A 20754-nucleotide genomic window follows, 5' to 3' on the forward strand; every position below is an offset into this window, starting at 1 on the left:
AGAGATTCGAGTCTCTCGTTCAGAGACTGGATACGAAATGAGGATCTCTCTATGAGCGACTCGAGTCTCTCGTTCAGAGACGCTAAACAGTTTTTTTGACAGTCTCTCTCAGCGACACCTAAGAGAGTAGAGTCGCTTTCAGAGACTCTGAGAGACTGAACATTTTTATTCTTTTGCAATATTGTAATGATCTTCAATTCATAAAAATTATTGTGACGTTTTGGCAAGTTTTACCATTTAGGAAGAATGTATGGTTCATATTCTCTATTACCAGACTGAAATAACTGAATGAAATTCTTCCGTCGCAGTTTGAGCAACCAGTGAGTTCAAAAGTTGAAATTAATATAATCCTGGTAAAAGATAAACGCTTCAGTCTAAATGCATCTTTAAAAAAAGCTTCCTCAGGGTGGTAATGTATCACAGATTCGTCTATAAATATTAGGAAGGAATTCGCATTTGTATTACACAGTTCATAGATTATTTTTCAAAACGCGGAATGAGCCGTTTTTAATAACAATTTTTTGAATAAATTAATAGTAATGTAATGGTATATGAATTATGCAGAAGGTTCATTCCATATACCGTTCTCCTACTACGTTATACGCAGAAGTCACCCGGTAGTTTCTCTGATAATATTTAATAACGTAAAACTCAGAAAAGGAACAATGTTAAATCGTACTTGACCATTATGTACAGTTAGTTGTCTTTCGAAATAAATAGTTTTGAAATGAAACCATTGTTACGTAGCCCATACTTGTAGGATGCAATAAAAATATACTTCACTGCTGATGTGGAAACAAACGAGTAAAAACTTTCGTAGGTGTATAATAGCAGATATTACGTACAAAATTATCACTAAAGTATTGAAACCGCATAAAATTCTTTTGTTTAAAATATAATGTATGTAGTAATCGTAACTCAACATTTCGGTACACATAAAATGTAAGGATGTTTAATAAACTGACTAAAAATAAATCATGACAAAGCCTCTAAAGAAAGTAGATTTTCATCACGTATTGGGTATCTATAAAGCGAGAAAATGAGAAAACTTTTTGTTATAATAAAAGCTTAAAAGAAGTCACTTTCGAGAGAAAACAAAAAGACTACTTCGATACTGCGGAGAGATCTATCTAAACGTTGCGAAAAGTATTAACCTTCATTATCAATTTCTTTTTCATTAAAGTTATGGGGCATTAAATCATGACCTGGAGCAATTTATGTTGTGTAAATGTTATATCATCAAAAACAAATGAGTACAATAATACTACATCAATTACTAGATCTAAATGTGAATTCTGATGACAAACTGGTAAAGGCTTTCTCGGTGAACTAATCCTGTCGTGATTTGGGTTAAAAGGCTTTCGTCAGTTGGACGCATTGAAGATGGAAGGACCTCTGAAGAAATTCGCCACTCGTGCTAGCGAAACGTTAGAAAGTAACACGCAGAAAACTAAACTTTTGTGACAACGCAAGAATTACAATTTTCGATTGTAAATGACTGAATTTGCCATAGCAATAGTAGAATTTATTATGTAATTTGTAATAATTTCAATTTTGACGTTTTTNTCTGGATTAATTAATAATTTCATAATTTGTAATAGTTTGTAATACATCGTTGAAAAAATTTTAGGAGTAACTTGAAAGTATTTACCTCGGTAATTGATATAAGATAGGGACAATATAAAAATTGGACACCAAAAATTAGAAAAAGTCGCCGATTTACCATAATCAGGAAGTGAGTAAACTATTGATGGAAAAGTCAATAAAACAAAGGATAGCGAAGGATTGAGGAGCTTTTAATAGAAGAAATTCTTCGGTTAATTTAGAAAGTCGATGATAATGATAATGAAAATGATTATATTACAAGAACAAAATCTTTTCGGTATGAATTAAAGTCAAATAGTTTCAAAGCCAATTTTAATATGATGTTTTTCCTACTACCAACACCGCTATGAAGGTTAAAACCCCAGCATAACAACATGTTAAAATGACATCCAAGTATCAAAACAAAGTCATTTTGATTGTTATTTTATTTCTCTTTTCGTTTTTTCATATAAGTACAAGAAAATATGTATGTAAGAAAACTTCCGGCGTAACAAACACACCAAGTCACAACCATTTACACTTTAATAAAGTGTGAAATTCACAAATTGCTTTATAGCAGGCCCATAATAATGCGGCCCCATAAAAAGAATCTTGTGCAACAAATCTGGACCAGAATTCCACGTGCGCAAATACGTATGCATGACAACTACCAAATTACATACATATTACCAGTAATAATAATTTTGATAAGAAATAACGAGCACTAATCAAGTCCTAAGTACTAAACAAATACACTGATATTCACACTATAATTTAACTAAAGTAGTGGTGCTCGTTTTATGAGCATATCAAATCAAATACGTTGCACTATAATAAAAAAAAAAGTAATATTCACGCCATCTAAGTGAACTGAAGTGAAGTAATGATGATAATGCTTGAAACAGTTTTTTTAAAAATCAGTTTTCGGGGCAGTGGACTCTCGATTAGGTATGCTGCACAAGGTCCTTTATGCGGGATGTATTTCATGGACGACGTATTACTAGAAATGGGCCGGGTAGCCGCTTTGGGCCCGGAGAGACACAAGAAAAAACAAACACCAACAATAATAATAATTTAATAAGTATAACAAAAGCCTTCCGAAAAAATATTGACAATTAATGTTTTATCGGAATAGGTGTTTTTATTATTATTGATATTGATTATTATACCAAATTATTTGTTATTTCGATATAGTTCTTGTGTTTGATCATTTTGGTGAACAGGAATACATTAGTATGACCAAACTGTTACAATTTCTGTCGCTTGTTGGTACATCAAGTTTCGATTAAGGATAACATACTAGTATGATTTTGACACCTTGCAGACCTTTAAGGTTTAGGTATGCATGGACGAGACGAAACCGGGCCGTGTGCGACAAGAGTATCGTACGAGATACGTACGACATCTATTTTGAAGTAAAAGTTGTAATGTATTTATTAAGCCTCACATGAATGTGACGGACGCGGAACGGACAGGAGTGTCGTACGAGTCTGGTCAACGGGTTTTGCTTAATTTTTCTTGTGCAAGTTCGCACGTTGTAGTACAGTTTTGTAGAAAATTGTAGCGCCGTCGCATATTTTATATTGTTTTATTCTGAGGTAACTGTAGCTACGTCAGAAAATAATTAGTAATTTTTTTTTATTAATTTTTATTGGAATATTGATGTTTGCAGTAGTATTACATAGTAAAAAAGGGTGTCGAAAAGCTTCTCGTTCTGTAGATCTACTTTTCCAGGTACTACGAACCCAAATTATTCGTTTCATTGAATTTTTACTTCGACTACGATTTTCCTGTTGTTCTAAAACTGACGACACTACAGCTAAATCTGTATTTGTGAAATTCGAAAACATATTTGACTTTTGGGCATACCAAAGCACAAGATTTAAGGGTAAACTGCCGTCATATGTACCTCGTTACAGTGTGACTTCGACAACTACGGAACGAGAAACGTACGTATCTCCTATTCGTCTTGTCAATGTGTACCCAAACCTTTAGTGTTTATAAACATAATAGGCTCTTTATAATAGTTTCTACTCAATCCTCTGGCTGGCTTATCAGTGTTTAAACGAGTTTTTGTACGGTAGGTAACTTTAAAAATTAATATGGGAAGTTTATAAGAAAGGTACTTATAAAAAAGTTCCTCAGAACGAAGATGTAAACCACGTAGTGATTTGTCATGTACCCAGTTATCCGATACTCGACAAAATCACTATCCGCCGCATCTCGACTTATTACACGTAATAGTTAGCGTCACAATTATAATGTAAAACACAACCGTTCATTTTATTGTTGTGGTTATATCTAATTCGTTGTGTGTGGTTTGTAAAACCGTGTCGGGTCATAAACGTAATATCTGTAGGTAATAAAAGTTATGTTTAAAATATGTATCGTTCCTTAAAATATGCGCACACATACACAGCACACATAAAATAGACATATTTAAATGAAAAACGCCATTACACATACATGTATTTTTATTGCCTGATCCGTTATACATCCTCGCAATTTACTGTATACATTAGACGTTTGCCTCCCACAATGTGAATTGTAAATATACTATGTCGATAGGAAGTCGACAACTCAAACTGTAAATGCTTCGCTTCAAGAGACAAGGAAGAATGTATCGGACAATGATGTAAGGTACGTGTTTGTAAGTAGAATTGGTGGGCGATCTAAGAACAGGAAGTGTTGAAACACACGTCTAGTTTATTGGGGATGCATTAGACAGAATTAGCTCGACAGCATCGCTATGCATATACGATATATTGTTATTTATTGTGATGGTTATATTGAGAACAGAAAACAATCATCACGATAGATTATTTATTTATTAAAATTTATAACAGCTCTTAATAATGGATTTGTAGCAGGGAAGTTACAAAACAAATTCACATTCTCTGAGCTTCCTCAAGTTTAGGAAACAATCGAAAATAATATGTATATCCGCATTTTAGATTCCGGCAATTGCTTGGTTCATAATTAATTAAAATGTGATATTAAATAAAAGGGATATTATACGGTAGAGAGGTCGTTTATAGTAAATGGGCATTGAGACGTCAGCAAGCGGGGGATCTCTCCGGGAAAATCAGGCAGCTACGAGAAGATTGTTCATACATTGATTAGATACAAGTTGATGATCGCTCTGTTTTATATAATAATTGTCACTCAATGTGAATCGAACTGTAACAATAAAGGGTCCTGACAGTAGTGATTCTTTTTGTTATCTTAAAAGCTAATATTAGGAGTGGGATTCTCCCATTTCCATCACTATTAATTAGAAAAACAATTGTAAAATTAAAAAAAAAATCTGTGAAGTAGACAAATATTAGTGCCGAATGAAAACAAAAGACAAAAAAACAAATAACTCACGCATGTGTTGACAAATGTGTTACGCGAAATGCAAGAACACGCCTCGTGAGCTTTACCTGTTCCTTGTCCATCAACTTCAATAAACATCCCCGATTTTGTTGCGAATCAAGATACAGATGCCTCTGCGTGGTGCCAAGAAATTGAAAAATTGGTAATAACTTATTAATTAAATGGAAATTGGACTATTTTCAAAAAAGGAATCACCAATCAAGAAAAACCTGAGCTGTCATCAACTTGTGACTTGTGTCTAATCAGTGCATGAATAATCGCCTCGTAGCTGCCTGATTTTCCCTGAGAGATCCTCTGCTTGCTATCGCCCATTTACTAAGACTGGTTGGACACGTACCTCTACTCTTTCCTATCTTGAGATAATCTTCGCATTTCCCTAAAACTAGAACAACCTATATCCTTAACCATTTGCGAACAGTAATCCAATCTAGGTCTACCTCTACCCCTCCTAACTTCATGCCTAAGGTGTCCTACCAACTTATCTGGCCTATTTCTTATTGACTTCCATAGAGTCTTCTGTTCTCCTATTCTTTCTAATACCTCTTCATTTCTAACCTTCTCTATCCACGGTATCCTTATCACTCGCCTGTAACACCACATTTCGAAAGCTTCCAACTTTTTCTTTTCCGCTGCGCCCACTGCCCATGTTTCGCACCCGTACAGCGCCGTGCTCCAAATATACACCTTTAACAACCTTTTCGAATTTCTAAATTAACCGTTCGCGAGCATAGAAGTGACTTCTTTTTATTGAAGGCCACTCGACCCTGCGCTTTCCTCTGCTTTATATCCTTACTACTCCTTCCGTCCTGACTTATCTGACTTCCTAGATACCTAAAATCAGTCACTTCTTCTAATTTTTCGTCTCCTATTTTTACACTCGCTCTTTGTCTACTTTTTCTTCCCTTACATACCAGTATTTTTGTTTTAATACAGCTAGAAAATAATTTTTGCAAAGAACCGGGCTCTTGTTTTTTTCTAGAATGTTATGCGTACAAAATTCTAGGTATCATAATAAAAGTCACATAAAATGTATAAACAGAATAATATCTAATTCTGGTTTCATTCTAGTAGTGGCTGTTTATCTATCAACGGATTTCTGTAACACGACCTGACTGACTGTAGAAATTTAGAAAGCAGAACAATAATTCGAAAACGGTTCATCAATCAACACCCGAACCTTACATGGATATAATTCCCTAGATGGAAAGTCCACAATGCATAAACTGGTTTGCTTTATTTATCTACAAGTTGCTATTAACGATTTAATCTTTTTCTCGACTTGGAATTAAGAAAATACTTCCGTTATCTAAAAATAAAGATTGTATTAAGAATACGGAGGCTAAAATGAATTCCGGAATTCTAAAAATTTAAAATGCCATCGAAATTTTTAATGTTGCTAGTCAGTAAAGTGATGTTCAAGATGATTTAAAAATAAAAACGAAGAGCATCAAAATGAGACAAATATTAACCACACTGNCTGCCCATGTTTCGCACCCGTACAGCGCCGTGCTCCAAATATACACCTTTAACAACCTTTTCGAATTTCTAAATTAACCGTTCGCGAGCATAGAAGTGACTTCTTTTTATTGAAGGCCACTCGACCCTGCGCTTTCCTCTGCTTTATATCCTTACTACTCCTTCCGTCCTGACTTATCTGACTTCCTAGATACCTAAAATCAGTCACTTCTTCTAATTTTTCGTCTCCTATTTTTACACTCGCTCTTTGTCTACTTTTTCTTCCCTTACATACCAGTATTTTTGTTTTAATACAGCTAGAAAATAATTTTTGCAAAGAACCGGGCTCTTGTTTTTTTCTAGAATGTTATGCGTACAAAATTCTAGGTATCATAATAAAAGTCACATAAAATGTATAAACAGAATAATATCTAATTCTGGTTTCATTCTAGTAGTGGCTGTTTATCTATCAACGGATTTCTGTAACACGACCTGACTGACTGTAGAAATTTAGAAAGCAGAACAATAATTCGAAAACGGTTCATCAATCAACACCCGAACCTTACATGGATATAATTCCCTAGATGGAAAGTCCACAATGCATAAACTGGTTTGCTTTATTTATCTACAAGTTGCTATTAACGATTTAATCTTTTTCTCGACTTGGAATTAAGAAAATACTTCCGTTATCTAAAAATAAAGATTGTATTAAGAATACGGAGGCTAAAATGAATTCCGGAATTCTAAAAATTTAAAATGCCATCGAAATTTTTAATGTTGCTAGTCAGTAAAGTGATGTTCAAGATGATTTAAAAATAAAAACGAAGAGCATCAAAATGAGACAAATATTAACCACACTGGAATCTGGAATAATCTTTACTACATGCGAGAACGTAAAATAAAGAACACATTATTTTACCTATCATCAAGAAATTATGCTAATACTTACTACTAAAAAATTTTATATTTACATACTTTGTTTTTATGATATATTCGACTTTTAATTGCAACTGACAATATTTGGGTGTAAAATCAATTTTAAGAGAACTTTCAGTAAGACTGGACATAAACATACGTAATTTTAAAAGGGTGAATTGTAACTTTAAAAGTAAGTGAATAAGTTTTTGGGATCGTTGAAGATAATATTATTTTATCTCGAAAAAATGTGGAGGGGTAACTTTCATATTAAATATCTAACAAGGGACAGTATAGGTTACCTACAGATATTTGATGCTACAGAAGTATTTCAAATGTTAGATAAGAATGTTAGATACTTTTGAAATAATTCGGATAGCAGCAAATATCTGTAGATGGCAGCATACTGCTGTACCTCGATAATTTATAATTATATGCAGCATCTATGACGTGCTGATGGGATCATCTAGTTCCAAGTTCAATAAATTATTATATTGCACTTATTAAATATTTTGCTTCAGCTTATACTGTCCATCTGTAAAAAAATGTTAAATATTCAGAAATAAGGAAGCACAAGAATGTCTTCTAAAATTTATTGTTTCGGTCGATACGGCCATTATCAAGAATATAACTGGATTGATCTAGTTATTATATTCTTATTATGAAATCCGAGTCATCACACATCTTCAATATACAACTTCAGGAGCAAAATTTATCGACGATAAGTTAGAGAAAATTGGAAAAAATTGTTGTCTTCCCATAAGAAGTGAATCAAAGCAATTAGATGTTCACGCAGATCAAACCTCGGAAGACAGCCATCGTTGTTAAAATAACAAGGATTTATCATCGGTCGAACGTATTATACTGTCTGTCGACGAGAAGTAGGTACGTATGGGTTCGAAGAAATTCATTCGTACTCAATTTCACGTGGTACTTAAACGATTTATTGTCAGTAAATCGCTTTATTGACGTCTGTTGTCTGTTGCATAAAACAATAAAAGAATATACACACAGTGCATTTTAATGGCAGTCAGTTAAACCGCGATTTTTTCACCTCTCAGGACGTTTAAATAAAAAGTGGTTTACGAGCACACCATGGCCCAATGACTGTGCTTTAATTTATAAATGTGTATAATAAATTGTTCGAGAAATTGTTAACAGGTCAATTTGCAGTAAAAGAGCAATAAATCACGCACCCACTCGAACAAACTTGCCCGATATACAACATAACATACACAGGGATAATCTCCAGCGGCGCAGTGCAGAATACATCAAGGACCACACCTAATTTTATTTAGGTCAGGTCGCGAGGGAATTGGGTTACGATGCGACCATGCCGCGCACTAAACCAACAAAAGACACGTTATTGTAGGTTGCTAACACTCCCCAATGTCTTAATTTGATACTTGTTGAAGATGCCTACACAGCACACGAACAAGAATAAGTAATGAGATACGCGTTAAAACGCGATGCTTAATAGACGCCATCAAACATACACTAATACAAAAATAAGCGTTGTGCATTACATTTTTAACGCGTCGTTGAACTACATAATCATTTTATAAAACTATGTAATACAGGTGTAAAATTTATAAATATGCATGAATTCTGATCATAGGTTCTTAGTAATCCATATACTCTCTAGACAATATTTTTCAGTCTCTCTCCAGTTTCTCGGAGTCTTTCAGCATCTCTGAGAGCGTCTCTCACAGTCTCTCAGTTATTACCTAGGTGTTTTTAGGGATCTCTCACAGTCTTCGTATGAGAGACTCGAACGATAAAATTGTTAATTCAGAGATTCGAGTCTCTCACAGAGAGACTGAATGAATAAAACTGAAAAATTGTGAGACTCGAGTCTCTCGTAGAAAGACTGGGATCTCTGAAATATGTTGAACTTAGAAAATTTTAACCATGTCCATCAAGACACCACTTATTGAGAGATTCGAGTCTCTCGTTCAGAGACTGGATACGAAATGAGGATCTCTCTATGAGCGACTCGAGTCTCTCGTTCAGAGACGCTAAACAGTTTTTTTGACAGTCTCTCTCAGCGACACCTAAGAGAGTAGAGTCGCTTTCAGAGACTCTGAGAGACTGAACATTTTTATTCTTTTGCAATATTGTAATGATCTTCAATTCATAAAAATTATTGTGACGTTTTGGCAAGTTTTACCATTTAGGAAGAATGTATGGTTCATATTCTCTATTACCAGACTGAAATAACTGAATGAAATTCTTCCGTCGCAGTTTGAGCAACCAGTGAGTTCAAAAGTTGAAATTAATATAATCCTGGTAAAAGATAAACGCTTCAGTCTAAATGCATCTTTAAAAAAAGCTTCCTCAGGGTGGTAATGTATCACAGATTCGTCTATAAATATTAGGAAGGAATTCGCATTTGTATTACACAGTTCATAGATTATTTTTCAAAACGCGGAATGAGCCGTTTTTAATAACAATTTTTTGAATAAATTAATAGTAATGTAATGGTATATGAATTATGCAGAAGGTTCATTCCATATACCGTTCTCCTACTACGTTATACGCAGAAGTCACCCGGTAGTTTCTCTGATAATATTTAATAACGTAAAACTCAGAAAAGGAACAATGTTAAATCGTACTTGACCATTATGTACAGTTAGTTGTCTTTCGAAATAAATAGTTTTGAAATGAAACCATTGTTACGTAGCCCATACTTGTAGGATGCAATAAAAATATACTTCACTGCTGATGTGGAAACAAACGAGTAAAAACTTTCGTAGGTGTATAATAGCAGATATTACGTACAAAATTATCACTAAAGTATTGAAACCGCATAAAATTCTTTTGTTTAAAATATAATGTATGTAGTAATCGTAACTCAACATTTCGGTACACATAAAATGTAAGGATGTTTAATAAACTGACTAAAAATAAATCATGACAAAGCCTCTAAAGAAAGTAGATTTTCATCACGTATTGGGTATCTATAAAGCGAGAAAATGAGAAAACTTTTTGTTATAATAAAAGCTTAAAAGAAGTCACTTTCGAGAGAAAACAAAAAGACTACTTCGATACTGCGGAGAGATCTATCTAAACGTTGCGAAAAGTATTAACCTTCATTATCAATTTCTTTTTCATTAAAGTTATGGGGCATTAAATCATGACCTGGAGCAATTTATGTTGTGTAAATGTTATATCATCAAAAACAAATGAGTACAATAATACTACATCAATTACTAGATCTAAATGTGAATTCTGATGACAAACTGGTAAAGGCTTTCTCGGTGAACTAATCCTGTCGTGATTTGGGTTAAAAGGCTTTCGTCAGTTGGACGCATTGAAGATGGAAGGACCTCTGAAGAAATTCGCCACTCGTGCTAGCGAAACGTTAGAAAGTAACACGCAGAAAACTAAACTTTTGTGACAACGCAAGAATTACAATTTTCGATTGTAAATGACTGAATTTGCCATAGCAATAGTAGAATTTATTATGTAATTTGTAATAATTTCAATTTTGACGTTTTTTTATTATTACAATTAAATTTGTAATATCAACTAAAATACCTAGTAAATTTATTTCTGCTGGGATTTTACTTTTACAAATTCGGGTCATGATAATTTTTATTATTTTAGCTTATGAAGCAATGAGATAGTTGGTTAAATTGTAAATATCACTTTAACATTTAAGTAAATTTTCCCTTTTTCATTTTCTCCGTGAACTCCAATCGATGACGGAGTTTAGACCGAATCAGGACAGCAACAGTTCTATGCCTGATTTTATAAGATATAACATTAAATTTATCTTTGGGAGAATGAAACACTATTACATTAAAAGTCTAAAGAGTGCGGGGACGATTCGTCTCACGGCATGCATTTTCATGCAAATTTTGCGCGAAAAATTGTTTTTGGCGACGACCATTTTGCGAATATCTATCATATATCAAATGAAAAGTACGAGTTTATATTATTTATCAACATGTTATTAGTTTTGCCCATTATATTTGCGAGGATTTTTTTATCTTTAATACCGTCTAGCGCATTTATTCCTGTAAAATTTAATCCTTGTCGTTAAAGATCAATAATACATACATATATACAATGTGTAATTTACAGACACATTTAACGCTAACAATGTAACAGCAACGTGAATATCTATCAAAATCAATTATCCTTTTTATGGATCCTTCACTCCTGTTATTATGTTTGCCGCAGTTTTATAGCCCTTCAACTTACCTTATAAAGTTTTACTGCAACGTAGCGGATACAACAGGAACATTTTTGTAGATCCTCTATTTTATAGAAAATTGGAACAAAAATATAACAATGCAAGACGCTAAAAAAATTTGCAAAAACCTATCATTCAAGTTATTATTGACGCAGGGACGATGTATTACCATTTTATTCACATCAAAGTTATGTTTATCTTTATTGAGGGTCTACTATTTTATGTCGTGTTACAATTACAACGATCAATAAAATTCAATTCTTAATTAAAAGTAATGTGCGTACCCATACTTTTTTACTGCGTATTCGTACCCACGATAGTAAATGCTTCTTTTAATTATTACGTACAATATAAAACACTTTATTTTGTTGGTTGCATGCGTAGAACAAAAAGAATATATTCTCATAATTTCATGGAATATTATTTTCCGGTAATGTTTCTTGCAAACACACATATTGAAAAATCGGAATGAAAATAACTAATAGCGTAACTTGCTGGTAACTACTGTATATTGTAGTTATATATGGTTATGTTCAACATGTGTTATTCCAGATGCCTGATGAAGACTCAATAAAGGAGTCAAACCGTCGCAGAAATAGTAATTTAATTACTGTGTAACATTCTGATTTATCCATTTCCTGATATGCAATAATTTATGTTTGATTATGTACGATAATATTCAATATGACAACGAATAACTTCCAATTCAGCCATGCATGAAAGGATTGTAAATATTAATGCCATTGGTTTTTAGTCTTGTTTGATGTAGCATTTACTGTATTTAACCATTTACCATACTTAACAGTAAAACGTATACTCCTACACGGAAATTAGTAAATCTTTTTTTCGGTAACAAAAACGAATATGACTTAATAGCAAGACATCAGTGGTGTGTTAGAAAAAACTAAATAACAAATAAACTAAAAATAAATGCACTCATTTTGTTAGTAATTTCTGTGTTAATTTTCACTCAAACACCAACTCTTACCGATAAAGTATTATTTTTCTGCTTTTCTGGTTTAGAATTTACTTCATTTGACACTATCGCTTTTACTATTTCCAAGTTTTTACGTGTTCCATTGATTGTCGCATAAGCATCGTCTTTTTCTGTTTCTTTTTGTGTTAATTTTAATCCGTTTCGCTGTGGAGTTTTGTCGTTTTTTTGATTGCCTGAATCAGTTTTATCTGTTTTCGCAGTCGGGAAAGCTTTTCTTATATCCTTGAACCACTGACGATGGATTTGCCAACTCGTATCCATAAAACGATCAGCAGCTTCCTGAAATTGTTTTCACTGTAAATCGTCATCAATTGATATTTTTACCCTTCTCATTATGGCACCTTTTAATTCAAGTTTCCTTTCTGACGATCTTATCGCAACATGCACAGTAAATTGAGAAAAAAAAAATTTTGGTGTCATAATATTATTTAAAATTAAAATGAGCATTAAACAACAGTTGCGTTTACTCATTAACTATGAAAAAATAAAAACTACTATTTGTTTCTTGTAAAGCCCCAAATAAGAAAAAATGAAATTATTTGAATCATAATATTATATTCCAGTGGCGTATGTGTTATTTTAATCTAGGTAGGTAGTTATCATAAGGAAATCGATAAGATCGTCGTAATATACTCTGTATGTTCACGTCAGAAACCAAATTAAAAGATCCTTTTACAGCTGGATGCAACTCATGCGGCGACGATTCGAAGATTAGTTAGTGGATGCAGATAGATGGCATTTGTTAGACTTAATCCTTTAGATGTGGAAAAATTTTACCTTTTTCTAAGGCAGACATTATCAAGGGTAGCACGTTACTTTAACTGACCAGTTAGCATTACGTAGCACTCAAGTCAACTAAGACCCAGAAGACAATGTGCTTTCCTTGAAGATGTCTGCCACAGTTGTAGGCGAAACGTCTGGAAACAATTTTTAAAGACAACCGCCAAAAACCCCGAAAACAAACAATGATTTTAATGAAAACGAAGGCCGTGAAAGCCTACGCTTATTTATTTTCAAATTTATGTTCAAACCGTTGATTGTTAGTCAACACAAACTGAGAATATAACGACTATTGGTAGCTTTTAAGACAATAATGATTTCATGCTGTTTAGGATTCCCATTATCCTGTCATTAAAATATTTATGTACCATTCACGTTAAAATAACATTTCAATAAAATTCATGCATGTGTAATTATAATATTATGAATTGTAGGTAATAATCATTTAAGATTGGAGGTAGAATTTTACATTATCGTTTAGTTTCTTCATCTTTTATTTATGATTTAAATTAATGGTGAAACCAGCTGCAATCAAAACATCAAGTACTAGCCGATACTAGAAAAAATACCAGTATACCACTTGCGATTAGCTTACTATTTCGATACTCTGTTATACTATGTTAAACTCAAAATTGAATTGATATGAAAAATTTCCAAGAGTTAGAAATGTGGTGTTACCGGCGAATGATGAGGATACTATGGATAGAGAAAGTTAGAAATGAGGATGTATTAGAAAGAGTAGGACAGCAGAGGACGCTGTTGAAGTCAATAAGACGAGATAAGTTGATACGACACCCTTTCAGGCATGAAGGTCTAGTCAGAGACATATTAGATGCAGAAATAGGAGTTAAGAGGAGAAGAGATAGACCTAGATTAGATTACTGCTCGCGAATAGTTAAGGATGTTGGATGTTCTAGTTTTAGGGAAAATGCGAAAATTAGCTCAGGATAGGAAGGAGTGGAGGTGCGTGTCCAGCCAGTCTTAGGACTGATGACCTAATAACGATGATTAGAAAAGAGTAGGAGATCAAAAGGCGCTGCGGAAGTTAATACGGAATAGGCGAGATAGGTTGGTAAGACACCTTCTCAGGCATGAAGGTCTAGTCAGAGACATATTAGAAGTAGAGACAGTTGTTAAGAGGAGTTGACGTAGACCTAGATTAGATTACTGTTCATAAATAGTTAATGACGTATAGAATGCAACAGATTTAGTGAAGATTGACTTAGAATAGGAATAAGTGGTGGTGCATGTCCAACCAGTTTTAAGACTTATGATGATGATGATGGCATAGTCTCCTTGTACGTGAGAAAGTCAACTTAAGTAAGGATGGATTAGGAATAGATTAGTTTGTATGTACATCTGTACCATAGGGTCGTCAGTCCGAAGACTAATTTTATGTCAATCTTCACATCATCAGAAGTTATATTTTTCTGCTACGTATAAGTAATTTTGTTTAACAAATGATTATTTTATTGTTTTGTGATTAACTGAGAAAAATCCTTTTCTTTAAACTAGGTTATTTATTCATGGTGTAACNCAGTCCGAAGACTAATTTTATGTCAATCTTCACATCATCAGAAGTTATATTTTTCTGCTACGTATAAGTAATTTTGTTTAACAAATGATTATTTTATTGTTTTGTGATTAACTGAGAAAAATCCTTTTCTTTAAACTAGGTTATTTATTCATGGTGTAACATTTATATTCACAGGTTTGAGTAAAGTCTACAAATGAAGTATAGTAGAAGAAAAATAAACAGAGCAACAGTGACTGCAACGTTCAGGATTTTTGGAAAGGATAAGATTTTCACGGTCCACATTATACGAAGGTGTTTTCGTGAGCGTAGTCCAGTATCGGTTTTCCTCATTCGCTGAGTCTACAGATGAAGACCATCGGCTTGTTTATGCTGACAATGAGACAAAATACCAACCAAAAAAGCTAGCGAATGGTTGAATAATCGACTCCATCCGCGGGTCAACCAAAGGAAAAAAAAACAATCATGAGCCCGATCATTACATTCTCTTCATCAGGATTCTTGTATTGCAACGCGTTTCGTTTTCAACTCGTAAGAATCTCCACCATCCTTCCTGAAGTCATTTGACACCAATTTTTCCTGAGACGACTTGAATATAGTAACACGTTTGGCAAAATATCTAGTTAAGAGAAATTTTCAATTACGTGCTCATCTCAATGCTGTAGCAATTTCTAACCGAGTTTCAAATCTTAAAGAGACTCCATAAAAGGCATCCATTACGAAGAAAACAGGTCCATTAACTCGTGTTATAATGCTAACAAGCTGATGTAGTGCAAGAAAATTATTTTATGGCGCATCAACATTGTAATATATCACGAACGTCGTTAAAGCAAGCGTCGTGTATTACTAGTAACCGATTGTAATTATGTTTGGAAAACATTACCATTACAAGAGTTTACCATAAACACATAAAAATAAATCTGTACAAATATACATGTATATACTTGGGTATGTGGTTTAAGTAACTTTAAATATTAAAAATGCAAATTGACGATAAAAACCTTTTAACTTTCAAAAACTATTCTTAATTTTCCCAGGTAGATTTTATTTTATTTTAATTATTGATTATACGTTGTTTACAAGAAGAACGGATTAAAAGTAAAGTAATCGTAATAAGAATGTGAATGATTGATAGTTAAGTGTTGCATGTCATCCAACCGATTAGAGTATGAGTTTAATGTGGATAACAAGTCAGGATAAATCGTCCTGTGCGCTTTGGGACTACGCCTTTGAGAGTTTCCAGGCAATTAAGTACATACTCACGGAAACGTTTCGTGAATAAAATGCTCGCCAACGCAAATTACATGTTTCCGTAAATTGTGCAATTTCGTTTACTATAATGCTTTCTTTATTAAGAAGCACAAGCTAGTCAAAGGGGGGAAGTTCAACATAACAGTAACCTTTTACTGTAAATGGACTATGAACGCAAATCCTTTTATCACTATACACACATACACCTAATTATTATATCTATTGCAAACAAACGCACTTTTTGGTGCGTCTATACGTATGCTTGTGAAACCGCATACAATAAATAGTAAATCACGTCGAATATAGGAAAATGTAGATTATAAAAGAAAATAAAATTCATAATCATGTTGCAGATAAATAGATTTTAAAATTAGGCTCCTACAGAACTGCTCCATTGGCGAATCTGTTTGATGATAATAAAATTGGGTCAAACACAAAATTGACAGAGATTCTATAGTAATGTTTTCTGTTTTTATATTACAAACTACATTATTATCTGGATATAGAAATAATTATAATTAACCATCACATCACATTTAATTAATGCAGACACGCGTTTTGCTCTTTTACGTTATGAGCATTTAGATTGAAAATGATCACAAATTTAGCAAAACACGCGTCTGTGTTAATTAAAAGGGTTGTGGTTAATTGAGATAAGTTTTTGTCTTAATCACTACTTAATCTTCTTGTTTCGCATTGCTTTTTATTTTAATTTTCCTGTATCGACTATAAACTAGCTGGCTTGTTTTTTTTAACATAATAAATCGAAATCAATACTTTCATGGTTATGTATTAACCAGGAACTTTAGAAATTTTTTTGCATTATTATTTGAGAAGAGAAGGAATCCAAAATATTTTTATTTTTCCTATATAAGCAGAGAATACAACGTCAAGATCTAAAATCAGCAGAATTCTATTTTCATTTTTATACTTCAATGCTAACTGACAACAAAATATCAGGAACTTTCAGTTAAAAGATAAAAATTACTGAAAAAGGATTTACATTCACAATAACAATGAGAAATATTGTTCGTTATTAATGAAGTTAACAAGGGTTTGTTTTTTTTTTATGTTGATAAATGATACGACCGGCCCTGTTCCCTGCTCGGTATCCGGCTCTATTTGTTCCGCTAGATCTGGGTGGTACTACGATAAAGGGAAACATAATATTCGATGTCGCGCCAAGAAGAGCAAAAGGTGATTAACGATTTCGGTGGCACATATTAATAGTTGAAAGAGCGGAAGTGGGTATTACTGGACAAGAAATGTCTTATTCAGAAGGGCAGTAATACAAACAGTATTGTCCTTGTAAAATTCAAAGTAGTTTTAATCGTTACTTTAATAATTTCATACATTCCGATCATTGAGATAAAAGAAGTTCGCAGTAATCTGCTTTTCTAATACTAATTCTTTTTTTAATTCTGGCAAAAAAAATGTTAGTTTTTGACATGTAAAGAAGCCTCTCCAATTCGATTAAGAATTTTCTATGGAACGAACACAATCCGAAAAATCCTAATAGATACACCGATGTAGACTATTTTGCTATCCATACAACAGACGTTTATTAATAAATATTCATTTTCAAGATGTTTCATATTAAATAGAATGTTGAAAAATACATTTTTAAAATATTCCTTTTGAGTTTTAATGTTATTATGTACATTTTTAATGATTCTCATGTAAAATTACGATAGAAAGGGCACATAAACTGTAAACATTGTAGGTCCAATATAATATTAAAATCGTAACTTACTGTTTCTCAAGACACGACAGCGTGACAGCTAAACTAAACTATATTTCTCATTGAAAATGGATCACTTTTTATGCAGAAATTAACACTGAACAAAACTAGATTGAAACCAAGAAAAATGTTTAGAAAGAACTGAAGCAAAAATAATAACATCTTTTGATTATTTACCTAATTCTGTTGTTGAGTAACAATAACAAAGACTTAGTTAATATTGTTTAAATGCAACAAAGAGTATGTTCAATATTGAACAAATATAAACAATACTTGTTTGGAAACAAATATTTAAATTTTAATTTCAATTTTCGAGGTTTCCTGTATTGTTTCTCTGAAATATATATTAACTGGAAATCAATGCAATTTGTAATGCGAGACTCAAATGTTTATGCCTCTGAACATGCCTATAAATATCACGGTGGATGACATCAAACGACAGTTATGAGTTTTTAGTATTACTAAATCTAATTTAGAACGCATTATTCCAGAAATTCCACGACTACAAATGTTTTAGGAAGTATTCATACCACATAAATAAACCTAATTATGTATATTATTTTACGTTCTCAGGACAATTATTAAGCTCTCTATTGCTATATGAGACGGTTGTTTTTAGAGAATAGCATTGCACAAAGGTCATATATCTTAATGCATACAGTAAATTATTGTTTCGAAATAATAGCGAATAAATCACAACACATATTGTCCTCAGACTTTATATAAAATTTCATTTATAGAGATCTATCCATTTGGTGCAACATAAAGCTCTGACCTTTTATATGCGTTAATTCTCACATTAGACAAGCGACAAAAATTAAAGAAGAAAAATAGCTTTAATGCAAATTTAACAGAGAAATTGACCCCAGGTAGTGTTTCAATGGAATGTTTTTCGGTTCTATGGTAAGTTTTTCCACTAGGAGGGGTCAACGTTGACTAACACTGAAAACTTTCTCTTCAATTTTAAACGTCTATAGCTCGATTTTGACTAATTTTCTTTTCTCAAGTGGTATTGGATGAATTTTTTCATATTCATATAAAGATTTTTACAATCCATCTAGGGGAAAAGACTTCAGAATCACCAATATCGGTTAAGAATTAGTTATAACAACTAAATAGTCAGTCATGGAACAATGTCCCATATTAGAAACTCTGGGACACCCTACCTATTCATTTCTACAATAATCCCAGGTGACCCATCCGATATTGTTGCATGCTTATTATTGAAATAGTGAGAGATTTCGAAGAAAATTTTTAATTCTTTTCGTTATTATTATCAGTCAAATGTAAATAGGTAAATACGTACTTTAACTTAATGCTTTTTATTACTCTCTGTAACTACAAGCATCTTGCATGCAATGTCATCCCCCTCCCAGTTGATAACAAAAATCAGATAATGTTTCATAATTTTAACAGATTGATTGTGACGCAACCTACAAATATATACAAAGCATTCAACATCCAGCTTTTCACATTCATCAAGAATAGCATGCAACAGATAAAAAATATTAGCGGTCTTTGGTATATATTCAAATTGTAGGTGAACCGGATAGTGGTTTTGTTAGGTACTAGGTAACTGGTAACAGTGGCGATATCATTATAAAAAAATGAATATAGCTTGAATATAGTATTCTAATTTAATATAATATAAAAAATGCCGATATTTATGGATTTTTAAATATGGCCTTATAATATTTAATGATTCTATACGCATAACACTTTCTTATGAACACTTCTTTGAAAATTCATATTATTTTTGCAGTGAAGTTAATCCCTGTCTGATTTTCGCTGTCCTTTTTTCCTGAAACTTACGATCTGGTCTCGTTAGAATGTTAGTTCAATTTAATACTGTTTCTTTCAAATTCCTAGCAATTAAAAGTGTTTGTTTCGTTATACATTTCATTATTATTACTGTTTTCTTCTTTTTTTCGATTTGATTGAATTACCTATACTAGTACTGCCAAGTACTCGGTACCACTGTTATCTGGTACTCGGTCGGATACTTAAGAGTGCCAGATTCGCTGTGTATATCGAACCCAAAACGAATACTCGTCCCATCTCTAACTCAAAGCAACACATTTGTCTATGTTGTATCAAGGATAATACGTAGCTCATCCTATATGCTATATGCATATAGAGGCACATTTGATGTAGGTATATGAAGATTCCTTGTAAATCTATGTTCTACTTGGGCCATCTTCACATACCAGCATACATTCACTTGCACGTAAATATATATACATACATGTGGATACGTAGATCAAAGAGCCGTTTGAGTTAATAAATTTGCACGACCTTGCGTGCTTAAAATGCAGACGCGCCAACCTGTCCGCTTTTCTTTCCTGCAACACCACAATCCACAATGGCATTCACGAATACGAGAACGCAGAACGTCATGCATAGAAATTGCACGGCAGTTTTTACATGTGTATCAAAAACACTTTCTTAGCAATAAATCAGCGTTGGTTATAAATTGCAGTGGTACGTGGTACAGCGGGCCTCACCTTTTGTACCTTGTTAAAACAATATGGTAATACAGTATATTACAAGGCAGATTTTTATCGCTCATAACCGGCGAGCAAGCGATACGAAGAGATGCCTAGTCAACTGCTCCATTGTTCGAAAATTACCTACGCTATAATTGTGCACGAATTGAAGGGAAAGGCGTGTATAATCGCCAATCAGATTTTTCTTGTTTTATTGTGTCCACATTAAAAAATATAAAGATAGGGGACGAAAAATTAAAAGAAGTGACTGATTTTAGGTATCTAGGAGGTCAGATAAGTCAGGACGGAAGGAGTAATAGGGATGTAAAGCAGAGAATAGCGCAGGATAGTGTCACCTTCAATAAAAGGAAGTCGCCTGTATGCTCGCGAAAGATTAATTTAGAAATTCGAAAAAGGTTGTTAAAGGTGTAT

At 33.0% G+C, this 20754-nt stretch overlaps 1 protein-coding gene across 1 annotated transcript in view; it reads right to left on the bottom strand.

The window, feature by feature from the left end:
* The window catches only part of LOC108742460 (tensin), a 122489-nt gene that overhangs the window by 70041 nt on the left and 31694 nt on the right, over positions 1 to 20754 (bottom strand). The window contains exon 3 of the mRNA XM_018477683.1: positions 12522 to 12809. Within this exon, the coding sequence (XP_018333185.1) occupies positions 12522 to 12791 (270 nt within the window). The 5' untranslated portion in view covers positions 12792 to 12809. The remainder of the gene's footprint in view (positions 1 to 12521; positions 12810 to 20754) is intronic.

The sequence above is a fragment of the Agrilus planipennis genome, unplaced genomic scaffold (genome assembly GCF_000699045.2).
Source record: "Agrilus planipennis isolate EAB-ADULT unplaced genomic scaffold, Apla_2.0 scaffold93, whole genome shotgun sequence".
Classification (NCBI taxonomy): domain Eukaryota; kingdom Metazoa; phylum Arthropoda; class Insecta; order Coleoptera; family Buprestidae; genus Agrilus; species Agrilus planipennis.